This window comes from Camponotus floridanus, unplaced genomic scaffold, assembly GCF_003227725.1.
Source record: "Camponotus floridanus strain SB8 unplaced genomic scaffold, Cflo_v7.5 scaffold16, whole genome shotgun sequence".
NCBI lineage: Eukaryota > Metazoa > Arthropoda > Insecta > Hymenoptera > Formicidae > Camponotus > Camponotus floridanus.
This window is the reverse complement of record NW_020229281.1, coordinates 3,186,025-3,207,456: the sequence shown is the minus strand read 5'-3', so window position 1 is coordinate 3,207,456 and position 21,432 is coordinate 3,186,025. Positions and strand designations below refer to the sequence as shown.

The 21,432-nt window shown below is 30.3% G+C and overlaps 1 protein-coding gene across 6 annotated transcripts; it reads right to left on the bottom strand.

The window, feature by feature from the left end:
* Positions 1 to 4,877: 4,877 nt before the first annotated feature.
* Positions 4,878 to 15,775, bottom strand: LOC105255940 (mitogen-activated protein kinase kinase kinase kinase 5). Of its 6 annotated transcripts, XM_011265491.3 has the most exons (21): positions 15,449 to 15,775; positions 15,323 to 15,380; positions 14,882 to 15,037; positions 14,440 to 14,672; positions 14,091 to 14,354; positions 13,763 to 13,958; positions 13,574 to 13,677; positions 13,120 to 13,187; positions 12,182 to 12,265; positions 11,218 to 11,256; positions 9,951 to 10,004; positions 9,156 to 9,223; positions 8,902 to 9,048; positions 8,515 to 8,690; positions 7,997 to 8,201; positions 7,724 to 7,907; positions 7,292 to 7,569; positions 7,024 to 7,107; positions 6,837 to 6,929; positions 6,638 to 6,764; positions 4,878 to 6,114 (listed from the first exon to the last, which is right to left on the bottom strand). In XM_011265491.3, the coding sequence occupies exons 1-21, from the start codon at positions 15,560 to 15,562 to the stop codon at positions 6,015 to 6,017; spliced, it is 2,832 nt and encodes a 943-aa protein (XP_011263793.1). In that variant the 5' UTR covers positions 15,563 to 15,775; the 3' UTR covers positions 4,878 to 6,014. The 6 variants fall into 6 exon arrangements, with proteins under 6 accessions (XP_011263793.1, XP_011263795.1, XP_011263796.1 ...); XM_011265493.3 differs by lacking the exon at positions 9,951 to 10,004 and having other exon boundaries at positions 15,449 to 15,774; XM_011265494.3 differs by lacking the exon at positions 12,182 to 12,265 and having other exon boundaries at positions 4,879 to 6,114; positions 15,449 to 15,774.
* Positions 15,776 to 21,432: the final 5,657 nt, after the last annotated feature.

Genomic DNA, 21,432 nt, shown 5'->3' with positions numbered 1-21,432 from the left:
TACAATTCCAATTAATATTTATAAGGAAATCTTTTATTCTTCTCTCCCGTTTGTGTATAATACGTAACTTTCGACTACAAAGAATAAATCAACATCTAATCTCGTCCTGTTTCGCAACGTATCTGTGTTATATAAATTTTTTCGGGAAGAAGGGACAGCATTACATAATATTCTTTAAATAAATAATTAAATGCACGTGACAAAGTAGTAGTTGGTGAGAATCTTCTTCTTTTTATACAGCAAAAAGCTCCTTATATTCCTAAAATCTCTCTGTACGATGTAACATTATATTTTTGTTTCGCTCTTCTAATTTCTGGTTGGAAGAATAATTTTGTTCGTTTGTTCTACCTGTGTTACTACGGCTTTAGTTAACAACTATTACTGATATATCGGCAATTCGTATCTTCAACATCTTCCGGCTAATTAACAAAATTATTGGAATTCATTCTATTAGATATTAAGTGAATATCTCTTTGAATTTACAATATATATGTCAAGAAATTTTATTAAATATATTTGTTTATATTTATGTATATATATATATATTTCTCTCTCTTTTTATCCATCTTACGTAACTTACGAATTTGCCTCTCAAAATATTTTGTATATTTCTCTGCATGCAAAACGTAATGCACGTGTATTATCAATCGCTGTCAGATTCCTGATAGTAAATAATAATAATACATGCATGCGGCGCTTAATCTTTTTCTATCCTTTAGATTATCGGATTGAAAAGTATTTATTTTGAAACCAATATATTTCCCGATATTAGAAGTATCAGAGATGTAATAAAATTGAACTGAAATTTATTCTATCATAAATTGGTTTCACGAAGAAATTTTTTTTGATAAAATTGAATAAAAATCAAATAAAATAATCATGGAATATAAAATGGAAATCTTATATTCTTAGAAATCGTTATGCATGATGAAATTCTGAAAACATTTTTTAATATTTTTCAAAAAATAATATGAATATATTAGAATCATATGCCAATAAAGAACACAAAAAATCAATTTAATCCGAATAAATCCGAGGGATGGTTGAAGATTAAGGACTATAATATGTATTACTGTCTCGCGCACGTTGAAATAGATTTCAAAGTTCAAAATATGCAAGAATTAAGAATTTGAAACTCAAGCATCCGTATGTATAGAGGCAAACCATTAATATGGTCAATGTGTACAGGTACATTTTATCGCTGTATCAATTGTCCTAACACTTACACATGTACATGTTTGCGCAAAAGGACTTTTCGAAGATCGCTAGTATGGGTGTACGATACTCTTCGCAAACTGGACGCAATTATTCACTACATATATATATAGATTAATCGCATATATCTCTGTATATATTTCGTTTTCTGAATGTATTGAAAAATAAAGGGGTTCTCTTTTTTATGTCCTTTTTAAATTAATCCATTCGAATGGAAAATAAATCTAAATCTGTTGCATGTATCTACATCTATCTCGTATTCGAAATAACTTGAAGAAATGATGAAAGTGCGAATTTATCATGCCCTTTATTAATTTCTTAATTGTATAAAATTAGCGAAACAGATATTTTTCTCGACGTGTCTTACACCCATACTCTAATTTTATTATCTTTTATAAAAATTAAAGAATGAAATTTCAATAGTCGCGAGCACAGAATATGGATATGTGAAATTTACACAAAGTGTGTGTGTATGTGTATGTATGTGTGTGTCTTTTTAATGCATATAATTCTTCTAATACTTGGTCTGTGTCAGAGGATTAAAAAGACTTTAATTGTGTCATCTATCTTTTTTTCTTCACTCTGTACTAAAATTTATCCGTTTTAGAGATTTATAATATCTACTCTGATGCCAGTGATGTATCTACTTTGATGTCGCCTTTTTCCTTCCATGATTCGCTCGATACGATGCTCCGGATAAAATTATTGTCTTTACAATAATACAAAAATTCACATCAGGTAACATTGCAATTACTATTTACCATTATTTTTATCAAAATATTTTGTAAATATGTACGTCCCCGGAAAGAAGCAGAATAATCTCGCGCAAATAAAATTTCTCGCCCATATCAAAATAAAATAATATCTATCCTTCCACATCTGACATTTCTAAACTATTTAATAACACTTGAACAGCCTTTAGATAACTTTCTAGCTGGATTACATCTGCGTGGAATAAAGATAATGCTCCGTCTTTTTCAATATATATCACAATCTTTCTTCTTCTTTTAGACATCAAGCAGATTTATATTTCGATTTATACTAATAATAGTTTGCTCGAATAATTTTTACAATATTAGGAAAGCGGAGATTGTCGACTAAACAAACATTGAAAATACATAATTTTACGGATATCAAACATTTTGCCAGAAATATTAATATCGTAGATATTTAACAGATCTGGTATTAGCGTATTGTTATTAGCAAGTATGTATAGGGAAGACAATTACGTTTCTGTTTATAACAAATAACATGTAGACTTGACTAACAGAATTTAATCGATCGTAGAATAAATTGACAATTTATATAAAAACGATTGGCAGAAATCGACAAATTCTTTCGATTATTCGAAATCGAGCAAATTTAAAATTCTGCAAAATTGAATTGCGAATTTAAATATGCATGATAATAATTAAATTAATTTAAAAACATTATCGCTTTGGATTTTGCCATGAGGCGAAAATTCAGCGGAAACAATAAGACACCGATTCATAACTTCGCTAGGATATATTTTGAATTTTTTTTTCGATAGTACTTTCTTTGAATAATCTATTCTCTATGTACAGAGAAAAAGATGCATATAAAATATCAAAATAGTTCAACACTCCGCAAAGATAATTTCATGAGTTTCGCTCTGATCTGACGATTCTTTACAGTTCGATTTACATACTTTACAGTTCGTCTTTCGCTTTTCTCAGCAAAGAATTACAAATTAAAGACTCTAACTCAATAAAATCTCGACAGAAATAGATGGAAAAGTGCCAGATATTATATAAATATATATATATATATATATATATATATTATATATACATATAAATGTATATTATATATATATATGTGTGTATATATATACATATATACATATATATAATATATATATATATATATATATATATATATATATACACACGAATATCAGTCCAGAGAAAATAAAATGTGCGTTTTTTACACGACCAAGAATTTCTGATCTTCATGATTAAGTATAATTGCAATAATGAATTATTTAACTGTAATATGTCAATGAAGATACGATTGTGAATTAATTATGCTTTTTTCGCGTTATTTTACGAATATGTTTATTTAAAAAATTGCCGTTAATTTACGTTATAATCGAATAAATATGTCGAATTTAAATATCAATTCTGAAAAGTGATACAAAAGGAACGCAACAGCATTATAATGAATATAATGAAATGATATCTTTACTAATTATTAGAGATTAGTGAATATTTCATAAAAAATATTAGTCAAATATTCCAAATAAAAAAAGGGAATGTTTTGTTTCCTTTAATCATTATCGAGCTAAGAATCGATTCGTAGACGCATTGATTAGATTTTAGCAAACATGTTTGGGATAATACATATAATATTTATACAAATAAAATTTCTCTCGTTAAATTAAATGACGTTGACGATACTCGAGAGTTGCAGATTTCGACTGCGTAAATTTAAAACGCAGTCAACGATCTTTTCTCTCGCCTAAATCCTACATAATCCAGCACTCTTCCTCAAGCATTATAGAAAGTCTACTGTAAACGAGAAAATACATTTCTCCCAGTCTTGAGACCGATCACATGAAAGTTATGTTGCGTTCGTCGCTTCACAGATATATACGATAATATCGTCGTTGACAACATATAACGATACCAAAATTACTGGATATAAAAAAAAACTGCAGACAAATATTGTGATCTCTGATGCGAATTACATATGCAGCCGATTTATATGGAGAGAAGTACTCGAACGAAAATCGCATAAAAGAAATCATTTTTATCCTTCTCTTCTCATTTTATTTTATTCGCGTGACTGCATTTTTTCCTGACACATATATCACAATGGCGCTTCATCAGAGAGCACTATAATGACTCGACAAAAGAAGCAGATTATTTCATAAAGCAAAAGATATCGGGGATTATTGTTACGTAAATCTCTCAAGGCTGATCATGAGTCAACGATCGCGAATATTTTATTACAGTCACGATCAATATCGTGCAGCAAGCGAAACGATTCGAACATAGTAACGCGTATATATTTCAAGATAAATTCGCGCGATCGCTATCGATGACATTGTCGTGCAATTTATATATTTAATATCGCCGAAAAATTAGAGACACCGCGAGACGAACGCGATGTCTGAATAAAGATAATTCTCTCGAAGTGTGATCCCATGCCCAACGAAATGAAGCTCGAATAGCGTAATTTATCGTGCGTACACACATTCTCAAAGATGACACATTGGTACAAGCGAATTTTGTACTGCTTACATGTGTGTACATATAATATATGTATACACGATATTATATATACAATTCACATAAGGAATTCATTTCTACACGGAACCTCTCGAAAACGTTTTTACAGGGCATTATACATCAACTAACTACTTTCCTTCTATGTCGTTGCCATTTTCTCTACGATCTATCGTCTTTGGAAGCAAATACACGTGATGTTTCGCTCCCACCAGATTAGATTTCAGTGATAAACTCGCTACTTCAGAATCATTTCTTTTCTTAACAAAGACTTTCTTTTTCGGCGCACCAGTTCTTACACTTAGAAATAATAAAAAATAAAATTTTTATTTAATTCATCTTCAAAATAAATCTAAATAAAATTTTCATTTATTCAATTTGCGCAATTTTGTATTTATATGCAAAAATGTAATTAATATCGACAAAGTGGAAAAGTTGCAAATAAAATATACATTTTTTTAAAATTCGTTAAAAGTTCGATCACTGAAATTCAAATCTCGTGAAAGTGAGACAACCAAGATATATATTAAAAGTTGTAATCTCGATTAATGTCACACAGATTCCGTCAAAGTTACACGAAAATTCCATCGGATATTGCATTTGGATGCAGCGGATAATGCTTTAACCTTCGAAAACTTTACGCGATCTCGTGTATGTAAGAATATAAATATTGTCTCGTTTAGAGAATAATCTCCTGCACTCGTCGAAAATACAAATATGTGAGCTCTTAGCCTATTAAATCAATATTACGATCAAAATGGTTTTCGAAGGCTAAAAGCTAATAGGAATATATAGCACGACTCTAGGAAAAAAAAGATAAAATCCGAAACTGTACCGTTTGCAACGTTGTAAGAGTTTTGTTGCCTATAAAACACGCTATGCAATAATACTCTTGCATCATATACTTAGCTAATTTAGCTATATATATAATATAACGTCGGAAACACGGAATAATCTCTATATTAATTTTCCTTTCCGAGGTTTTAATTTTAATTTCATCATAAATCTCTTTTTGTAGTTGTATCGTAGTGTACATAATTTATATAAGAGTGTAATTTACACATGTATAACTATATAAACTAGGAAATCGCTTTTATCCGATACTTTTCCAAGCATATGGTTTTTATTGGCTTCATTTAATCAGGCATAAGAATAAGTTTCGCGTACATATTCTCTGTTTCAAGTTTCGTGCCTTTCTGTTAAACTCAATACCTCTTCCTATCATGGTGCATATCCACTGAAAGGACTAAGTTCTAAGATGCCTTTCGTTAAAAAAAGTTATCGCAAGTAAATTACTAGTTTATCATTTTATCGTGATATCGATTATTATCGGAGAGACAACGGTAATCCACTGCAGCAACATCGAAATTGCACGTTGCAAAGTAGTGAAAATAATTAATTATTAATTGTAAAGCTTTTACCTCTCTGCATACTTTAACCTCATCGCTCTCTCGTAGTCGTTCCATGTTACACGTGCAGTTCAATCACAAATCGTGCGAGACGATAATGCAGCGTGTGGTCGCAAGCTAACAATTTGAAAATCGATACTTAATAGCTGGCCTCATGTCCAGCGAGTATGTAGAGATCCGCCCCTTCCGATTCAGTCAATGTGCCACTGTGAACCAGGTGACTCTCCAACATCACAACCCTATTTAATACATAGTCGTTAATTTTATTTTCTCTTTAATTACGAATATTAATTTAATCTAATTATAAATATTATATCTAATGATAAATTTGACCAATATATAGCATTCTAGTTAAAAAAACTAAAATATTATAAAATACAAAATACAATATGTAAAAAATGTAAAAATTAAAATTTTATCAATAACATTGAATATCTCTTTTGATGTATGAAATATATTATCTCTTTAAAAGAGAAAAATTATTATTATCAAATCTATTTTGAAATTATTTGTCAACACATTCAATATCTCTCTTTTTCTCTCTCAAGCAATGTAAAAATTTTATCAAAAAAGTATCCCAAATTTATTTTTAAATCACAATTAAAGTTCCAATAAAAGAGAAATTTGCAAGAATATCAAATCTCATTAATACAAAATTCTTTTTTCATTATTTTTCTATTCTAAAAATTCTATTATATTAATGTATTATTAAGTGCATTATTTTTTTTATTTTTCAAACTTTTTATATCGTCAGATACATACTTGTCTGAGCCTAGTAACCTGTAAGTTCTGCTCGGATCACTAATCTCTTGAGTAACTTCGCCATTCTTAAAACTTCTACCTTGCATACCATGTTTGTGGAATGCCAATACACTATCTGGTAGACAAACTAATAAAAAAACATTGTTATATTCACAAAGACTGATATGGATTGCGAGTAAACAAAGTGTTTTGTACTTACTAATAGATTCAATTTGAAAATTAAATTGCAGCTCTGATAATTGTTTTTTGCTAACTCGAGGTTTCCCTTGTAAAGTCACCATCTTCACCACGTCTGTAAATACGAATTTATGTTTAATTTATAACATATTTAATTTATAACACATATTACTATATATAATAATAAGATAATACTTCTAGTAACTCACTATCGTAACAAACGAGTATTACATCTTTTTCAAACTGTGTGACATTAATAACATTCAAATTCTCTCTTCTTGGTATCACAGTTGCTGAAACAATATTTTTATTGAAAATAGGATGATAGTTCTTTCAAGTAATAAAGATAGAATTACCAGATTTTTAAAAAGAGAAAATCAATTGCAAATGTCTTTTGTATAAAAAAATTATAATAATAGAGGTGATTCTTTACAAACAAGTAAATTTTGTTGACAGATAAGTATGACATAAGAATACCTGAACCATCTATGTCTTCTAATTCGTCACTGTGGAACCAACTCGCTCCTGAGTTCATATTAATCAAATCCAATTTCAGTTTATTCTGTTGATATGGCTGCTTAACTGATACACACACCATTGGATATTCCATCTCAGGTGTGATAACCATTCTAAAGACGTTTAAAGGCGACGGTAGAACGCAGTCAAAATGTTTTAGAAGCATAAATTTATTCAATGGATCGTACCACTGCATTAGAAATATACCAGCCGGCATCGCGCCGCACAAATATTTGTACCTGTACATTTAAAAAGATAAAGCATTATGTTTGTTAAATTTTACTTAACAAGCTTACAAATATGACAAATTATTGTATCCAATTTTTTCTCATCCTTATTTCATTGAAAGATTATACTTTGTATATTTTTAAGAAACGTAATAGAATTTCTCACCCATTATATGGATTTCTTCCAACGCAGCACTTGGTACATCCCTTTGTGTCTGGTACCTTTGTAGTGAGGGCGAATTTCCTAGGGACTAATCTCTCTGGTATTTTATTCATGTGCAACGAAAACCTATGAGTTTGTTTACTTAGCATCGCTAATAAGTCGTGCCTGTACAACTGAGGCGTCTTTCCTACAATACACATCATTAATATTATTTAGAGAAAGAATACGAATTAATCAATTATGCAAGAGCATCAATGATAATATATAAGCACTTACCGGAAAGAGACATGAGAACATCTTTAATAACGTACATCCAGATAGTACGTCTCGGATATAATTGGTCTATCGCGGTTTCATGAAGTTCGTTCAAGTTCAAGTTGTAAATTCCTTCTTCCGCCGCGATCAACAAGTGCTGATCCCTCGTATCCGGATGAATCCAACTCGCGGTACAGTGTATTCTTAGCGGACAGCCATTGAATACCTAATAAAATTTGCAACAATAAATTTGAAATAATAAATGATATATAGTAATATATAATTGAAAAGAAATAATATATTATTAAAATTTTAACATATTATCAAGAAATGCAATAAAAGAAATATTTTTATAAAACTTATTGTAATAAATGCAACATATAATATAATAATGAGCATTCAAAAAATAATTCATATATATAATTTTTTTATTGCTTTTATTAAATTATTTATATATTATTTAATTTACTATATGAAAATTTCTCTGGCCATTATTTTATATACATTAACACACACATAAAAAAATAAAATCAACTAACCTTTGAGAAACACGCTCCCATGTGCACTTTTGGTGTGGGAGGTAATCCGTTACTAATAGGTCTCGGTGGTGTGTGTCTTTTTCGATCCCTCCTCCTCGGAGGGACGGGCGGTGTATCTGAGAGTAAGTCGGGACTCATACTCTCTCTATCTTGATCAGCTGCTATTTCATTGTCGCCTGAAAAGAAATTGAGATAAATGAAATAGATGAATAAATTGAGAAAATAATTGAATGATTTGAGATTGAATGAAATGATTATATATTAATGTCGATAATATAATCACGAATAAAGAAAGTAGATAATAAATGTATTATGTGTATCGAATATTTACATGAACATTAAAATGTTCATGATCTAAAGCACTAAACTCACAACGTACGCTCTTACCGTTTGACTGCGCAGATTCATCTCTAGGGCCGCTATCCGACAATGATCGTTGACGCTGACCATTCACGGTTGTTAGGGACTGAGAATTATTGACGAGACCGTATAATTCATCCACGGAACTGTGACGTCGGGGACTAGCTTGAGATCCTGTGCACACGAATCTACTCTTTATTATTCGAACACGCGAATAAATTTAAAGCAATTTGATTAGATTATATGCAATAAAATTTTTTTCTACATTGTAAATCACTTACCAGACACATTGTAATAGGGACAATGGACTTCGCAATCGTTCGATGATTCCCCGAGTGGAAGAGTGGCTCTAAAAAAAAAAGAAAGCATGAAAATGCAAATGTTACTAATTTAACTATTTTTAATTTACTTAATTTACTATCGTTACTCTTTTCAAACACGCTTTATTGAAAGAGAAAAAAAATATTTGTTAATAAAGAATAAATAACATAAAAAAATAAAATACACATTAACGGCATTGTAATAATGAAATAATAAAATTAAAATTAAAAGTAACAATAAAATTAATAATCAGGATCAGATATTTCTCTTGAAATGATTTTCGAATAAAATGTGATGCAAAAATAAGTTAGAGATGTGAAAGCTGCACATTTCTTGCAGATTTTAGTACAACACAAGGCAATCGTGTTATCAAGTGTTAATAAGATCAATCATGAGGCCTGTTTTGGTGTTACATAATGAATTTTTTGGCAAATATTGTCAGTTGAACAAACAGGCAAAAACAGCCACGTAATATATTTCCTGTAATAAATCAATTTTTTCCCCTTTTTCTCACATCGATATTATTCATATAAAGAAATTAAATCATTTAATATTTAAATAATATTTAAAACGATATCTTAATAAAATAATACTACAGTAAAATATCTAGAATTATGTTAATGTTTTCCGATAAATAAAACATATATATATATAATCAAATAAATATTTGATACTTTCATGATAATGTACCAACCAAAAAAATATATGTTGGATAATAAAAAAATTATTTACTGTAATTTATTTTATCTACTTACTGCAGGGAATATAGCTGGTCGCAATGCCCACCGACCATCGACATTGCATTTCCCCTGCACACATGAAACTATAGGTCATATACTATAAACATTATAAACTCATTTCTTGATACTGCTCGAAATATTCTGCGCACAATGCTTTTTAGAATTTTGTAAATAATATAAGATATTTGAGCAATTAATACTGTTTCTTAATATTAATTTGAGCAATTAATACTGTTTCTTAATATTAAAGCAATTAATACTGTTTCTCCTTTTTAGATACACGATTACATTAAAAAATATTACTCCATGATTAAATAGATTTTGATGTATCTTTCTTTTTTTATCATAATTTTTTATATTTTATTCATAACATGTATATAATATCTAAATAATTGCAAGAAGAATCTATAAAAATTATAATTTCTTACAATCGATTTTCATAAATTCATTTCAAACCTTCCAGTATATGTAAATAATCTTATATTATTATATAGTTCAACAAAAAAAGTTATTCTCTTTCTCGTATTAAAAAACGATAATTTTATTGAACTGTATTATTATAGAATAAAAAAAAACAATTTTATATAATAAAACACATGAAACTTTAATTATATGTAAACTAACATGTTTTCTCTTTCTTTTTCTCCCTCTCAATATTAGATACAGAAACTCCTTCACACCAGTATGACTGATATTTATAAACAACTTTCAAATATCAAGATGATTGAAAAAAAAACTAACATGCAACAAATAACATTAAATGCGTAACATAAAAAAGAAGCATAATTCTACAACTATCTAAAATGTGTTTGTAATATTATTTTGATCACGCTGCGGATGTTGATTAAATTTGAGATAATTGATTGTTTTCTAAGACTAGATTATAATTTTAGTCATTTTGTTTTTTAGTTAGATATTAAGAAAATATTGTATAATATTATATATTATTATATTAATTATATAAATATATGTATATATAATTTTTTAGTACATTTAGCTAAACTAATCTCTTTTTAGAGTAATTTATAAGAAATTATATAGAGACAAAATATATATATAATTTCAAAGAAGTCTTTTAAAATTAACACAAAACCGAGGAAAATGCGTGTTAATTTTAATTAATACTTGCAATAAAATAAGAAGATATTTAAAAAATGAATTAATAATAAAGCGAATTAATTAATTGTCCGAGTAATGCAATTTACAAAAGTAATTAACGCAATTATTAGGAGATATAAGTGCAAGGTGCAAGGTGCAAGGGAAAAGGGTTACCTGCCAATACCTTAGCAACAACTCCTCATCAATGTACTGCAATAGACTCCTGTTGGGAGAAATTATTAAAATTACAAACTGATCAGAAAAATCAAAAAATATATTAAAAGAGAATAATTAGAAATGTGGATTACAAAACGAAATTTGGAGCATAGGGCAAATGTGCTATAGGATCAAGGATTAATAGTGGATATAAATATTATTTTACAGCCGAATAAGTTATGTTGTTAAGATATATCAAAAATACTCGGGCAATCCTTATTTTCGTACGAATTAAGCGGTATTTTTAGATTTCCCATTTTTGTTAGACTTTTCTTTCTAGATGTAAAAATGCACAATTTTAGCTTTTAGAATAACTAATTCTAATAGACGAAACTGTTAATCTTATATGTTGGTGTATATACAAATATATCTCAAAAAGTGACCGTACTTACTTCAATAAAATGCATGTACGACACATCAGCAATCCTTTGACAAATTTGCTATCAAATCATGCATACAAGCAATCGTATCTATCGCCTAACATGCAAAAAGTAGTGTACTGTAATTTCGTATATACACAATATATTGTTAAATTTCTGTCCCGCCGAAATGTATCTATATATAAAAAATTGTCTCATATATAATTATCTTTTTGTTATATAAAAAAATTTGTTATCAAATTTTTTACACATCTCATTAAAAAGCATTATTAACTCTCTATTTAAATAATTCTTACATTTAATTTATCGTTCTTTTTAGAGCTATTTTGGTGTAGAAAAATTTTAATGTAATTTTTATTTTTTTACATTATAATTATAACTTGGATTGCTTCAATATTACTCAGCGATAAACTGGTCAAAACTTTCCAAACATTTAGTATTAAGAATATATGAATAGTATATAATTTGTGTTGGTAAAGCTATATATCTTTGTTAAAGATAAAAAGAAATTTTTTCACTCCAGACATCAACCGAGGAAATTATTTATATTACCTTATAGTCATACGAAATATCTCTGTGCCAGTTTTGCTACGACGTTTCGATATTTTACTTGTCTTAAGGTTCGCGCCAAGTGTACTGACACAAAAAATGAGCATGTCTTTAAGAAATATAGCGATGACAAATACAAGACAAAATATATGGCTTAATTATAGGCAAAATTATTTTTTATCGATTTTATGGATTATTTAGATATTTTTTATTTACGGTAAGAATAAAAAAAATAGGATTAAAAAAATATCGGAGATGCAAAAATTACAAAGAATAAATCCCTGTATAATATCCATAAAGATTTTGTAGCATCTGATTATGTATATAATAATCGTCTCTTTTGTTTTATAAAAATTTTGTCTATACTATCCACTTACATTAAAATATTTCAGAATATGATGTGTTGCTGTTTTAAGTGTAAGAGTAATGAATGTACATTCTTCTCTCGTTTGAGATTATGATTTAATAACTAAGTATGACACGATGTAAAGCAAAAGCACATACTATATATGCAATGTATTTATTAGTTACTATCAGCCAAGAATAAAATGTCGATGATTCTTATAACACAACATACTGCATTGCTGTCTTGTTTAGTAACATATGACAATTGTATTTGGCTTTCACAATTTATTAATCTTTATAATTGATATATATTATAGAAGATAAGATGTAACATATTTCAAAATCAAAATACATACATATATGTATATAAAACTATAAAATCTCTTTATATGAAATATTTCTGAAATTCTATATTTCAGATATTTATAAAATATATTTACAACATAAGAATATTTTAGAATATAAGAACATAAGAACAAAACAGCAACTACCATATTAATGGAAATGAGAAGAGAAGCTTTCATGTTTTCTATGTTCTCTTTCATGTAAAATGTGTATGATAAAGATTGTTAGAATAAAAGTAAAAAACAACTTACTTTTCTTGAACATCTTCAAACGCAGAACCAATTCCACAGTCTGGATGCACATCGCAATTATGTACAGCCTGTATATGCACAAATATGCAGATATTAGATATTTTTATTGTTATAAATTGTACTCTTTCATTAACTATTTATACACTATTTAATGAAATTAAGGCCCGATGGCACCAATGTTTTAGCTTTAAGCAAGACTTAAATATATATTAAATATAAATATATATTTATCTTTATCTTTCTTTCTAAATAAATAAAGACAGACATATATTTAAGTTTCGCTTAAAGCTAAAATAACGTTGGTGCAACCGGGCCTTAGTAACTTAACATAAATATTGAATTAATCATTGTAATATTGGAAAAACAATTGTGCTAACAATTTTTTAATTAATAATATGTTGAACAAATTATGATATATAATTATAAGCAGAACAAATATTTATGATAAACTTACTTTGACATTGTTCATGATGTCCATGATATCCCATGCTGGATTACTGTCTACAGATGGTGATATAGAATCTCTGTGTAATGTTCCTCCATCAATATTGATTTGATCTGCAAGATGAATTATAATTATGGTTAAGTTAAAGTGTAAGATGTTCAATTTATTGGTTATTCTTCAATTGCTATTAATGCTTACCATCACTATCCAATTGTGATATGGGACTCTTTGGCCTAGGCCTTGCAGTGTGACGCGAGGCTATTCTTTGCGGAACATTAGGCACCGCTCCATCTTCGTCAGCTTCTAAATCGGCAAACATATGACTTGGATTCGATACCTTTTGCAATAATTCTAACGCCAGTCTTTTATGCATCTCCCCTTGAAAAAACGCGTGCTGTAATATTCAAAATAATTTATTTCAGATTAGCATAGATGCAATTCGATTTTGTATATATTTTTCTTTTTCTTTTGTCATACACAGCATGCAGAGACAAATCATATCTATTAATTATAAAACAAGATTAACCTGAAGCAACTTCTCTGCTGTCGGTCTTTTCTTGGGGTTCTTTGTGAGTGCGACCTTAACGAAATTGTGAAATGTTGGACTCCATTTATCACGGTCCTTCAACGTCGGTGGTTTAAAGCCTGATTTGGACATGAGAAACAGAGCGCGCATCGGATGCAGATCGAACATCGGCGGTTGCAACTCGGCCAATTCTATCGCGGTTATTCCGCATGCCCAAATATCGCATAGTTGATTATAACCACCTTTCCTCTCTACGGCTGCTACCTGCACATTGCAAAAATATTAATTGCGTTGATCTTCAATGTAACTTATAACGCATATTAGATGTTAAAAGAAAATGCAAAAGTACCTCAGGAGCCATCCAGTATGGTGTACCAATAAAACTCTTTCTTTTGTTAATCGTCGCAGTGATCTGTGCTGACACGCCAAAGTCTGCCAATTTTACATCACCCGCTTCAGTCAATAATATATTGGCACCCTTAATATCACGATGCATCTTGCCCATACTATGTAAGTAAGCTAAACCAGTGAGAGTCTCCCGACACATGTACGCTATTTGTATTTCTGATAATGGTCCAGTTACTAGAAGTATATTAAAAATATAATTATATACACATATATTACAACTATTTTAATAAAATATTAATCACAAAAATGTTAATTTATAAATTATTATCAATTTATATTCTTCTTATAAATGTAAAATTTGAATATTATTAATTGTTGAGATTATTAAAGATATATTATTCCATATAATATGTATAAACACTAATAATTAATATTATACATACTATGATATATATCTTGCAACGATCCACCCCCGCAGTATTCCATACATATCCATAATTTGTCTCTCCTTAAATAACTGCCATAATATGCAATAATATTTGGATGCCTACAATCCTTCATCATTAAAATCTCCTGTTGAATAACTGCAAAGTCGTCACCTAAGAGACAAACACAAACACTATAAACTATCCTGCTTTACAATTCCACAACAAAATTTCTAACACAATGTTGATATTTTGAGAACTATTTATATGTAAATTTGTATATCTGAAGAAATGAAACAATTTTGTATATCCTTTTTATTTTTATTCCATATACTTTGCAAGGAATCATAATGGCACTCTATAGAAAAAACATTCCACACCAACGAGAAAAAATCAACAAAGAGTCGCGATAGAAAATTACACGATAACCGTACAATAAACAAAATACTTTGGATTTACCTGGCTCCAACTTGATAACCTTAATTGCCGCGAGGTCGTTCATCGAGAGACGTTTAGCCTGCGAAGAGAATACGATAAATGACGATCCCGTCGTCGTTAAAGGAGTCGAGCTGAGTGAATACATACCTTATAGACATCGCCGTAGGTTCCACTGCCTATTCTCTGGATAAGCTCGTACTCGTCCTGAGGATTCCTACGGCTTATGTCACTGGACAGCGCGTTCGCGTTCACCGTAGCCATCGCAGAAGCAGCGACGAGAAAAACAGGAAAGGGAAGAGAGAAGCGAGACACCTGGTACTGCACGCCGGGACGTGGCTTTCATCCAGCGCGACGTGATGCGCGTCTACCTGCAGCCGGACAACGCAGCGGGAACATTTAGCCCGTTGGGATGTCACACCATCCGTCGAATCGTCGCCATTGTCCACACACAACAGCTGAACCGCTCTGACATTGGCCGCGGATCCGCTCGTGACGTCATAGATTCTCTCGACTAAAGCGGCCTTTTCATTGTCGCTACTTTTTAGCGTCAATGAAATTGCACCTTAACAGTTGGCAGCCCTACGAGATAGGCTGTGCAGCACTGCGCGTATATAAAATAAATTTGAAATCGCTTCTAGCCTAACCATCTTCACGCGATCGACTTTATTTGAATTGCACGGCATCGCATCGAATTATGATGCGGCGCCGATTTGTTCGAACGTAATTCGGGACATCGCGATGCTGTATAAGCGTCGAATGAGCACGAATTATCACGCAAATATGATAAATCACATCTACTCACCGTTCACCGGCTGTTCCACAGGCCGCTCCACTCGCTCGCCTCGGGATGTCCCATTCCGATCTTGATGCACACGATATCATCAACGCGAACGCGCGACACTTTATTCGGCACTCCCGATATTCGCTCGCATCCGATAATCATCATCAAGGGCGCAAATAACGCGACGCGACTTCGCTCCATCTTCGCGATCGCGCTATCATTGAACTGTGAAAAATAGCTGTCGCACACTTTCACCGACATATTATGAAAGTCGCGCGATCATCCTTGGACACTTTCGACGCTCTTTCACTCGCGATATTCGTTTAAAAACGGTTAAAAGACGTGAAAAATGCGGACGTACGACGATCCGTGTAACTGCGTATGACTCCGATTCACGTATGACGCGTATGACGTACTATGACGCGTATGACGTAGCAGTCACGCGCCAACATGGCGGCCGAACCAGTACGCATTCGTTTCTGCGCACTGGTTCGGCCGCCATGTTGGCGCGTGACTGCTACGTCATACGCGTCATAGTACGTCATACGCGTCATACGTGAATCGGAGTCATACGCAGTTACACGGATCGTCGTACGTCCGCATTTTTCACGTCTTTTAACCGTTTTTAAACGAATATCGCGAGTGAAAGAGCGTCGAAAGTGTCCAAGGATGATCGCGCGACTTTCATAATATGCCGGTGAAAGTGCGCGACAGCTATTTTTCACAGTTCAGTGATAGCGCGATCGCGAAGATGGAGCGAAGTCGCGTCGCGTTATTTGCGCCCTTGATGATGATCGGATGCGAGCGAATATCGGGAGTGCCGAATAAAGTGTCGCGCGTTCGCGTTAATGATATCGTGTGAGTTTGTGCGCATAAAGATCGGAATTGGACGTCCCGAGGCGAGCGAGTGGAGCGGCCTGTGGAACAGCCGGTGAACGGTGAGTAGATGTGATTTATCATATTTGCGTGACAATTCGTGCTCATTCGACGCTTATACAGCATCGCGATGTCCCGAATTACGTTCGAACAAATCGGCGCCGCATCATAATTCGATGCGATGCCGTGCAATTCAAATAAAGTCGATCGCGTGAAGATGATTAGGCTAGAAGCGATTTCAAATTTATTTTATATAAGCGCAGTACTGCACAGCCTATCTCGTAGGGCTGCCAACTGTTAAGGTGCAATTTCATTGACGCTAAAAAGTAGCGTCAATGAAAAGGCCGCTTTACACACTGAAAAAGTTGAAACTGTTTGAACTTTATTTTATTGACGCCATACTAGAGAAAGTCTAGTGATTTTAATTTGCCGCTGGTTTCTAGCGTCAATGAAATTGCACCTTAACAAACACGAAGCACGAATAACCTAGACCGGGACCAGACTTTCTCATATTATAGCGTTTTCCACTGACAGAACTGGTTAGTTGATTAGTTAAAAGTTAAAAGGAAAACGCTATTAGAAATTAGAATCTCTGAACATCGTCCAATTGATCGAGATTCTTCTCGAAAATAGCGGAATTTTTATTTGAAAATTATTATACGAAATATGAAACAACCGATAAATATAATAAAAGCGTTCGAAAATTTACTCGTCGAGTAAACATAACGTCTGATTGATTAATCAGGATAATCTTTGCTCTTTTTTTTTGTCCAGGTGATTCATGACAGGTAGATTTTCGAACTCAACCATGAACGTTCGGGTCGTCATTGTCGTCAGTCGTCAGTGGGTTAATTCGAACGAGGTTAAGTCATCGACTCCGAATCTTATAGTTAAAGAATAATTTGTTTATGTTTATCAAACAATTATGTCTGTTTTCGCACGTTATTTACATTTTCGACGTCTCGGGATTGTTATAAGTAACAATACTGCAGCTTTGTTTTCGGATATTACACAATGTTCGGTAAGTTCGAAGTGAGAATAAGCAAAGAAATTTCATTGACTTAAATTGTTAAGTTATTAATTCAATTTGGTTCTTTTTTATTTCATTTATATTTATATTAATTATTTCGTGATTGTGTTAAATTATTTTATAATTGCAGAATTATATGCAACATATTAAATTGCGATCAGATACAACAAATATTGATGAAATCGACGATATATTTAAGTCTGAAGAAGTGAAGAAACCAGTGAAAAAGATGAGCAAAGCTATGATAACGTACTTGCAACGTGCAAAAGATCATGGTATGATCATAATACCTATTTTTTTTTATTAGCATTTTATATAATTCTTTAATAATATTAATATTTTTTATATAAAAGATATTGTATACAATCTTTTATTTGCATTTATCAGATGAATTTATGAAGAAAGAGATTGCTGAATATCAAATAGGAAAACGACATCTAGCTAATATGATGGGTGAAGATCCGGATTGCTTTACACAAGCAGATATAGATGTATGTGATTGTAAAAGGCTAGTTGGGGATAGTTAATGAAAATACCTAAGTACTCATATAATCATTACTTTTAGAGAGCAATTGAATATTTATTTCCATCGGGATTATATGATCAAAAAGCTCGACCAATGATGCGACATCCAGAAGAGATTTTTCCAGACAGGAAAGCAGCAGAATTTGATAACTCTGGAAGACCTTTTCATTCTCTATTTTATACCTCTAAACCAAATTATTATGAAACGTTATATGTAAGTTCCTACAGTAACTTTCACAAAAATACAAAACAAGAGAGTAATAATACTTAAAATAATTATTTTTACAAACAGAATATTATGGAGAAAATCAAATCTCTGAATAATATTGAAGACTCATTAATAAAACAAGGAACATTACCTATGGATAAAATGTACGTTAAATATTAATGAAATATTAATGAAACATATATTAAATGAATATGTACAATTGGTATATAATTTTAGAAATGTTATTCTACAAGCATATACAATTATTTTTCAAGATCGTACTATATTTTTATTAGTTATATTATTATTATTTTTAGTAAACTGGTAGGTTCTACATGGTTATCAAAAAAGAACATTGAGGACCAACTACTTGAAACTCTTCTAGATATAGAGGTGAATAATAATAATATTAATAATGCTAAAATCGGTGAATAATAATATTACTGATAAATTTTTTTATAAAGAGATGTTTATTACAAGAAACATGATTTAATTCATAAGGGTAATAATTTTTTTCAGTACAATTATCTTGTAACATCACTAGAGCGATTATGTAATCACCCACTATCAAGGCATGCAACAGATTATATTATGAAATATCGTAAAGTACTTATTCGCCATTCCCAAGAGATAACTATGCCACCTGTAAGTTATATATAATTACAAGGAAAAATATAATTATGATTAATACAGAAGTTTATTTTTATATGTACAGTTGGAACATGACAGCACAGGAAGGCCATACATTAAAGTCACAAGTAAATAAATAATTTTAACTTTAGCAAATGATTAGAAAATAAAATATATATAATGATTAGGAAATAAAATATATATCATTAATTATATATATCATCTTTATAATTTTAGATTGCATGAGAAAGTCTGCAAGAGGTGAAGTGACAGTCTGGGGTAATGGCTCTGGTATTATCACTATTAATGGACACGATATCACATATTTTGAAGAGATGTATCACCGTGAACAGGTGAGTTTTGTTTAACGATTCTAACGATTTTTAAATATGTTTCTAATATATATATTTCGAAAATCATACGTTAGATTTAGATTTTATTATTAGAAGAAAATTTTAGATTTTTGCAATAAATTGCATATAAATTTTACATATTATTAAATATTATTACATATTATTAAATATTATACATAATTACAGTTAAAATATATATAATTAGAATCTTGAATTGAAATTTTCTACTATAAAATTTGTCTAAGAAAATGACTTAAGATTGTCTTATTGTTTATATGCTTAGAACTAAATCTTTTTTATTTTAATATATTTATTTTAAATATTTTTGACCTAATCTTTGTCAAAAAAGTGTCGTTATTATATTCGTTAAAAAATATTCTGAGTTTTCGCCGCTTGTTGAAAGAAAAAAGCGATATGTTATCATACATATTTGATACATGATAAAAAATTAATCAAAATAATATAAATCTGTATGATGATATTTTCTGAAAAGGAATTAAGATATTTAAAATATGTTATTTTTATTCAACAAATATATATGTGTTGTGTGTGTGTGTATGTGATAAAAGATTTACTTTACAATCCAATTTGCATGTTCTATGACTGCATATGTATATTCTAATTTTTTATAGATTAACAATATGGTTAACATAGCACTTACAAAATACAGAAAAATTAGACTATTACTTAAATATACGCTTTGATTAAATGTAAAATAAAGTGACATTAAATCTTAAGCAATCGCTCTTACGAAGATATCTATAATAATAATATTTATCAAAAAAATATTAGGTTTCTTCATTATTTTAATGATAAAACTATTACTTTACATTATATTCTGCATTATATTTCCTGCAGAACGTAGTTATCTTCGACGTTGTCGAACAATTAAAAAGATCCTTTTTAATCAAAATGATAAAATAACTTTTCAGAAATCGGAAATACTAAAATCTCTTATATAAATGTTATGTTTATTATGCCATAAAGTGATTAAATAACTATGTTAATTATCAAGATAGCGCCTAATAATGAAATTATAAAGTATTATATGAGAGAAAGTATTATATATGCTACTAGTTAGCTTTTAATATTCAAGTCAGAGAAATTATATAAACAAACTTCTCTTATGTCATTAAGTTTATTGAACTCGAAAAATTTGATTAAAATTCTTTAAAAATTCCTTTTACTTCATCAAGGCAACTGAAGTCTTCCCATTTATGAAACTTTTTAATTTTTTTGGCTTATATTTAATTAAAAAATTGATAATCATATTTCAACTTTCGCTCTCAATGGTATGTTTTTCCTGACTTTCAAGGACTTTAGTGTCACCTCCTCTTTTAAATTTTAAATTCATCACGTCGCAAATTTGCATTGTGATGAATCCAAATTTTAACTACAACAGGGAATTATTACTCCTCTGCTCACTGCTGAAGATGAATATATATATATATATATATATATATATATTATATATATATATATATATATATAAATATTTGTGCATCTGTCTGCAATATTTATTACGTCGAATTTCAAGAGATTCTGAAGATTAAAAACTTACAACACAACACAAAGTACTAAAAGTTATAATAAATTTGATTAAAGCAAAGGAGAAAAAATCCGTACTTGTCTCTGGAATTGGAAAAATCATGGATTTGAAGACAGTCGATGCGGAAGAGAATCTTTTATTACGCGATATTCTTCCCCGATATCACTAAGAATGCGAAA

Coding starts and splice junctions, on each gene's coding strand:
- LOC105255940 (XM_011265491.3), bottom strand. CDS start 15,562: ATGGCTACGGTGAACGCGAACGCGCTGTCCAGTGACATAAGCCGTAGG. Junction 15,038..15,322: donor GGTTATCAAGTTGGAGCCAG/GTAAATCCAAAG, acceptor TTTGTCTCTTAG/GTGACGACTTTGCAGTTATT. Junction 9,049..9,155: donor TCCCTATTACAATGTGTCTG/GTAAGTGATTTA, acceptor TCGTGTGCACAG/GATCTCAAGCTAGTCCCCGA.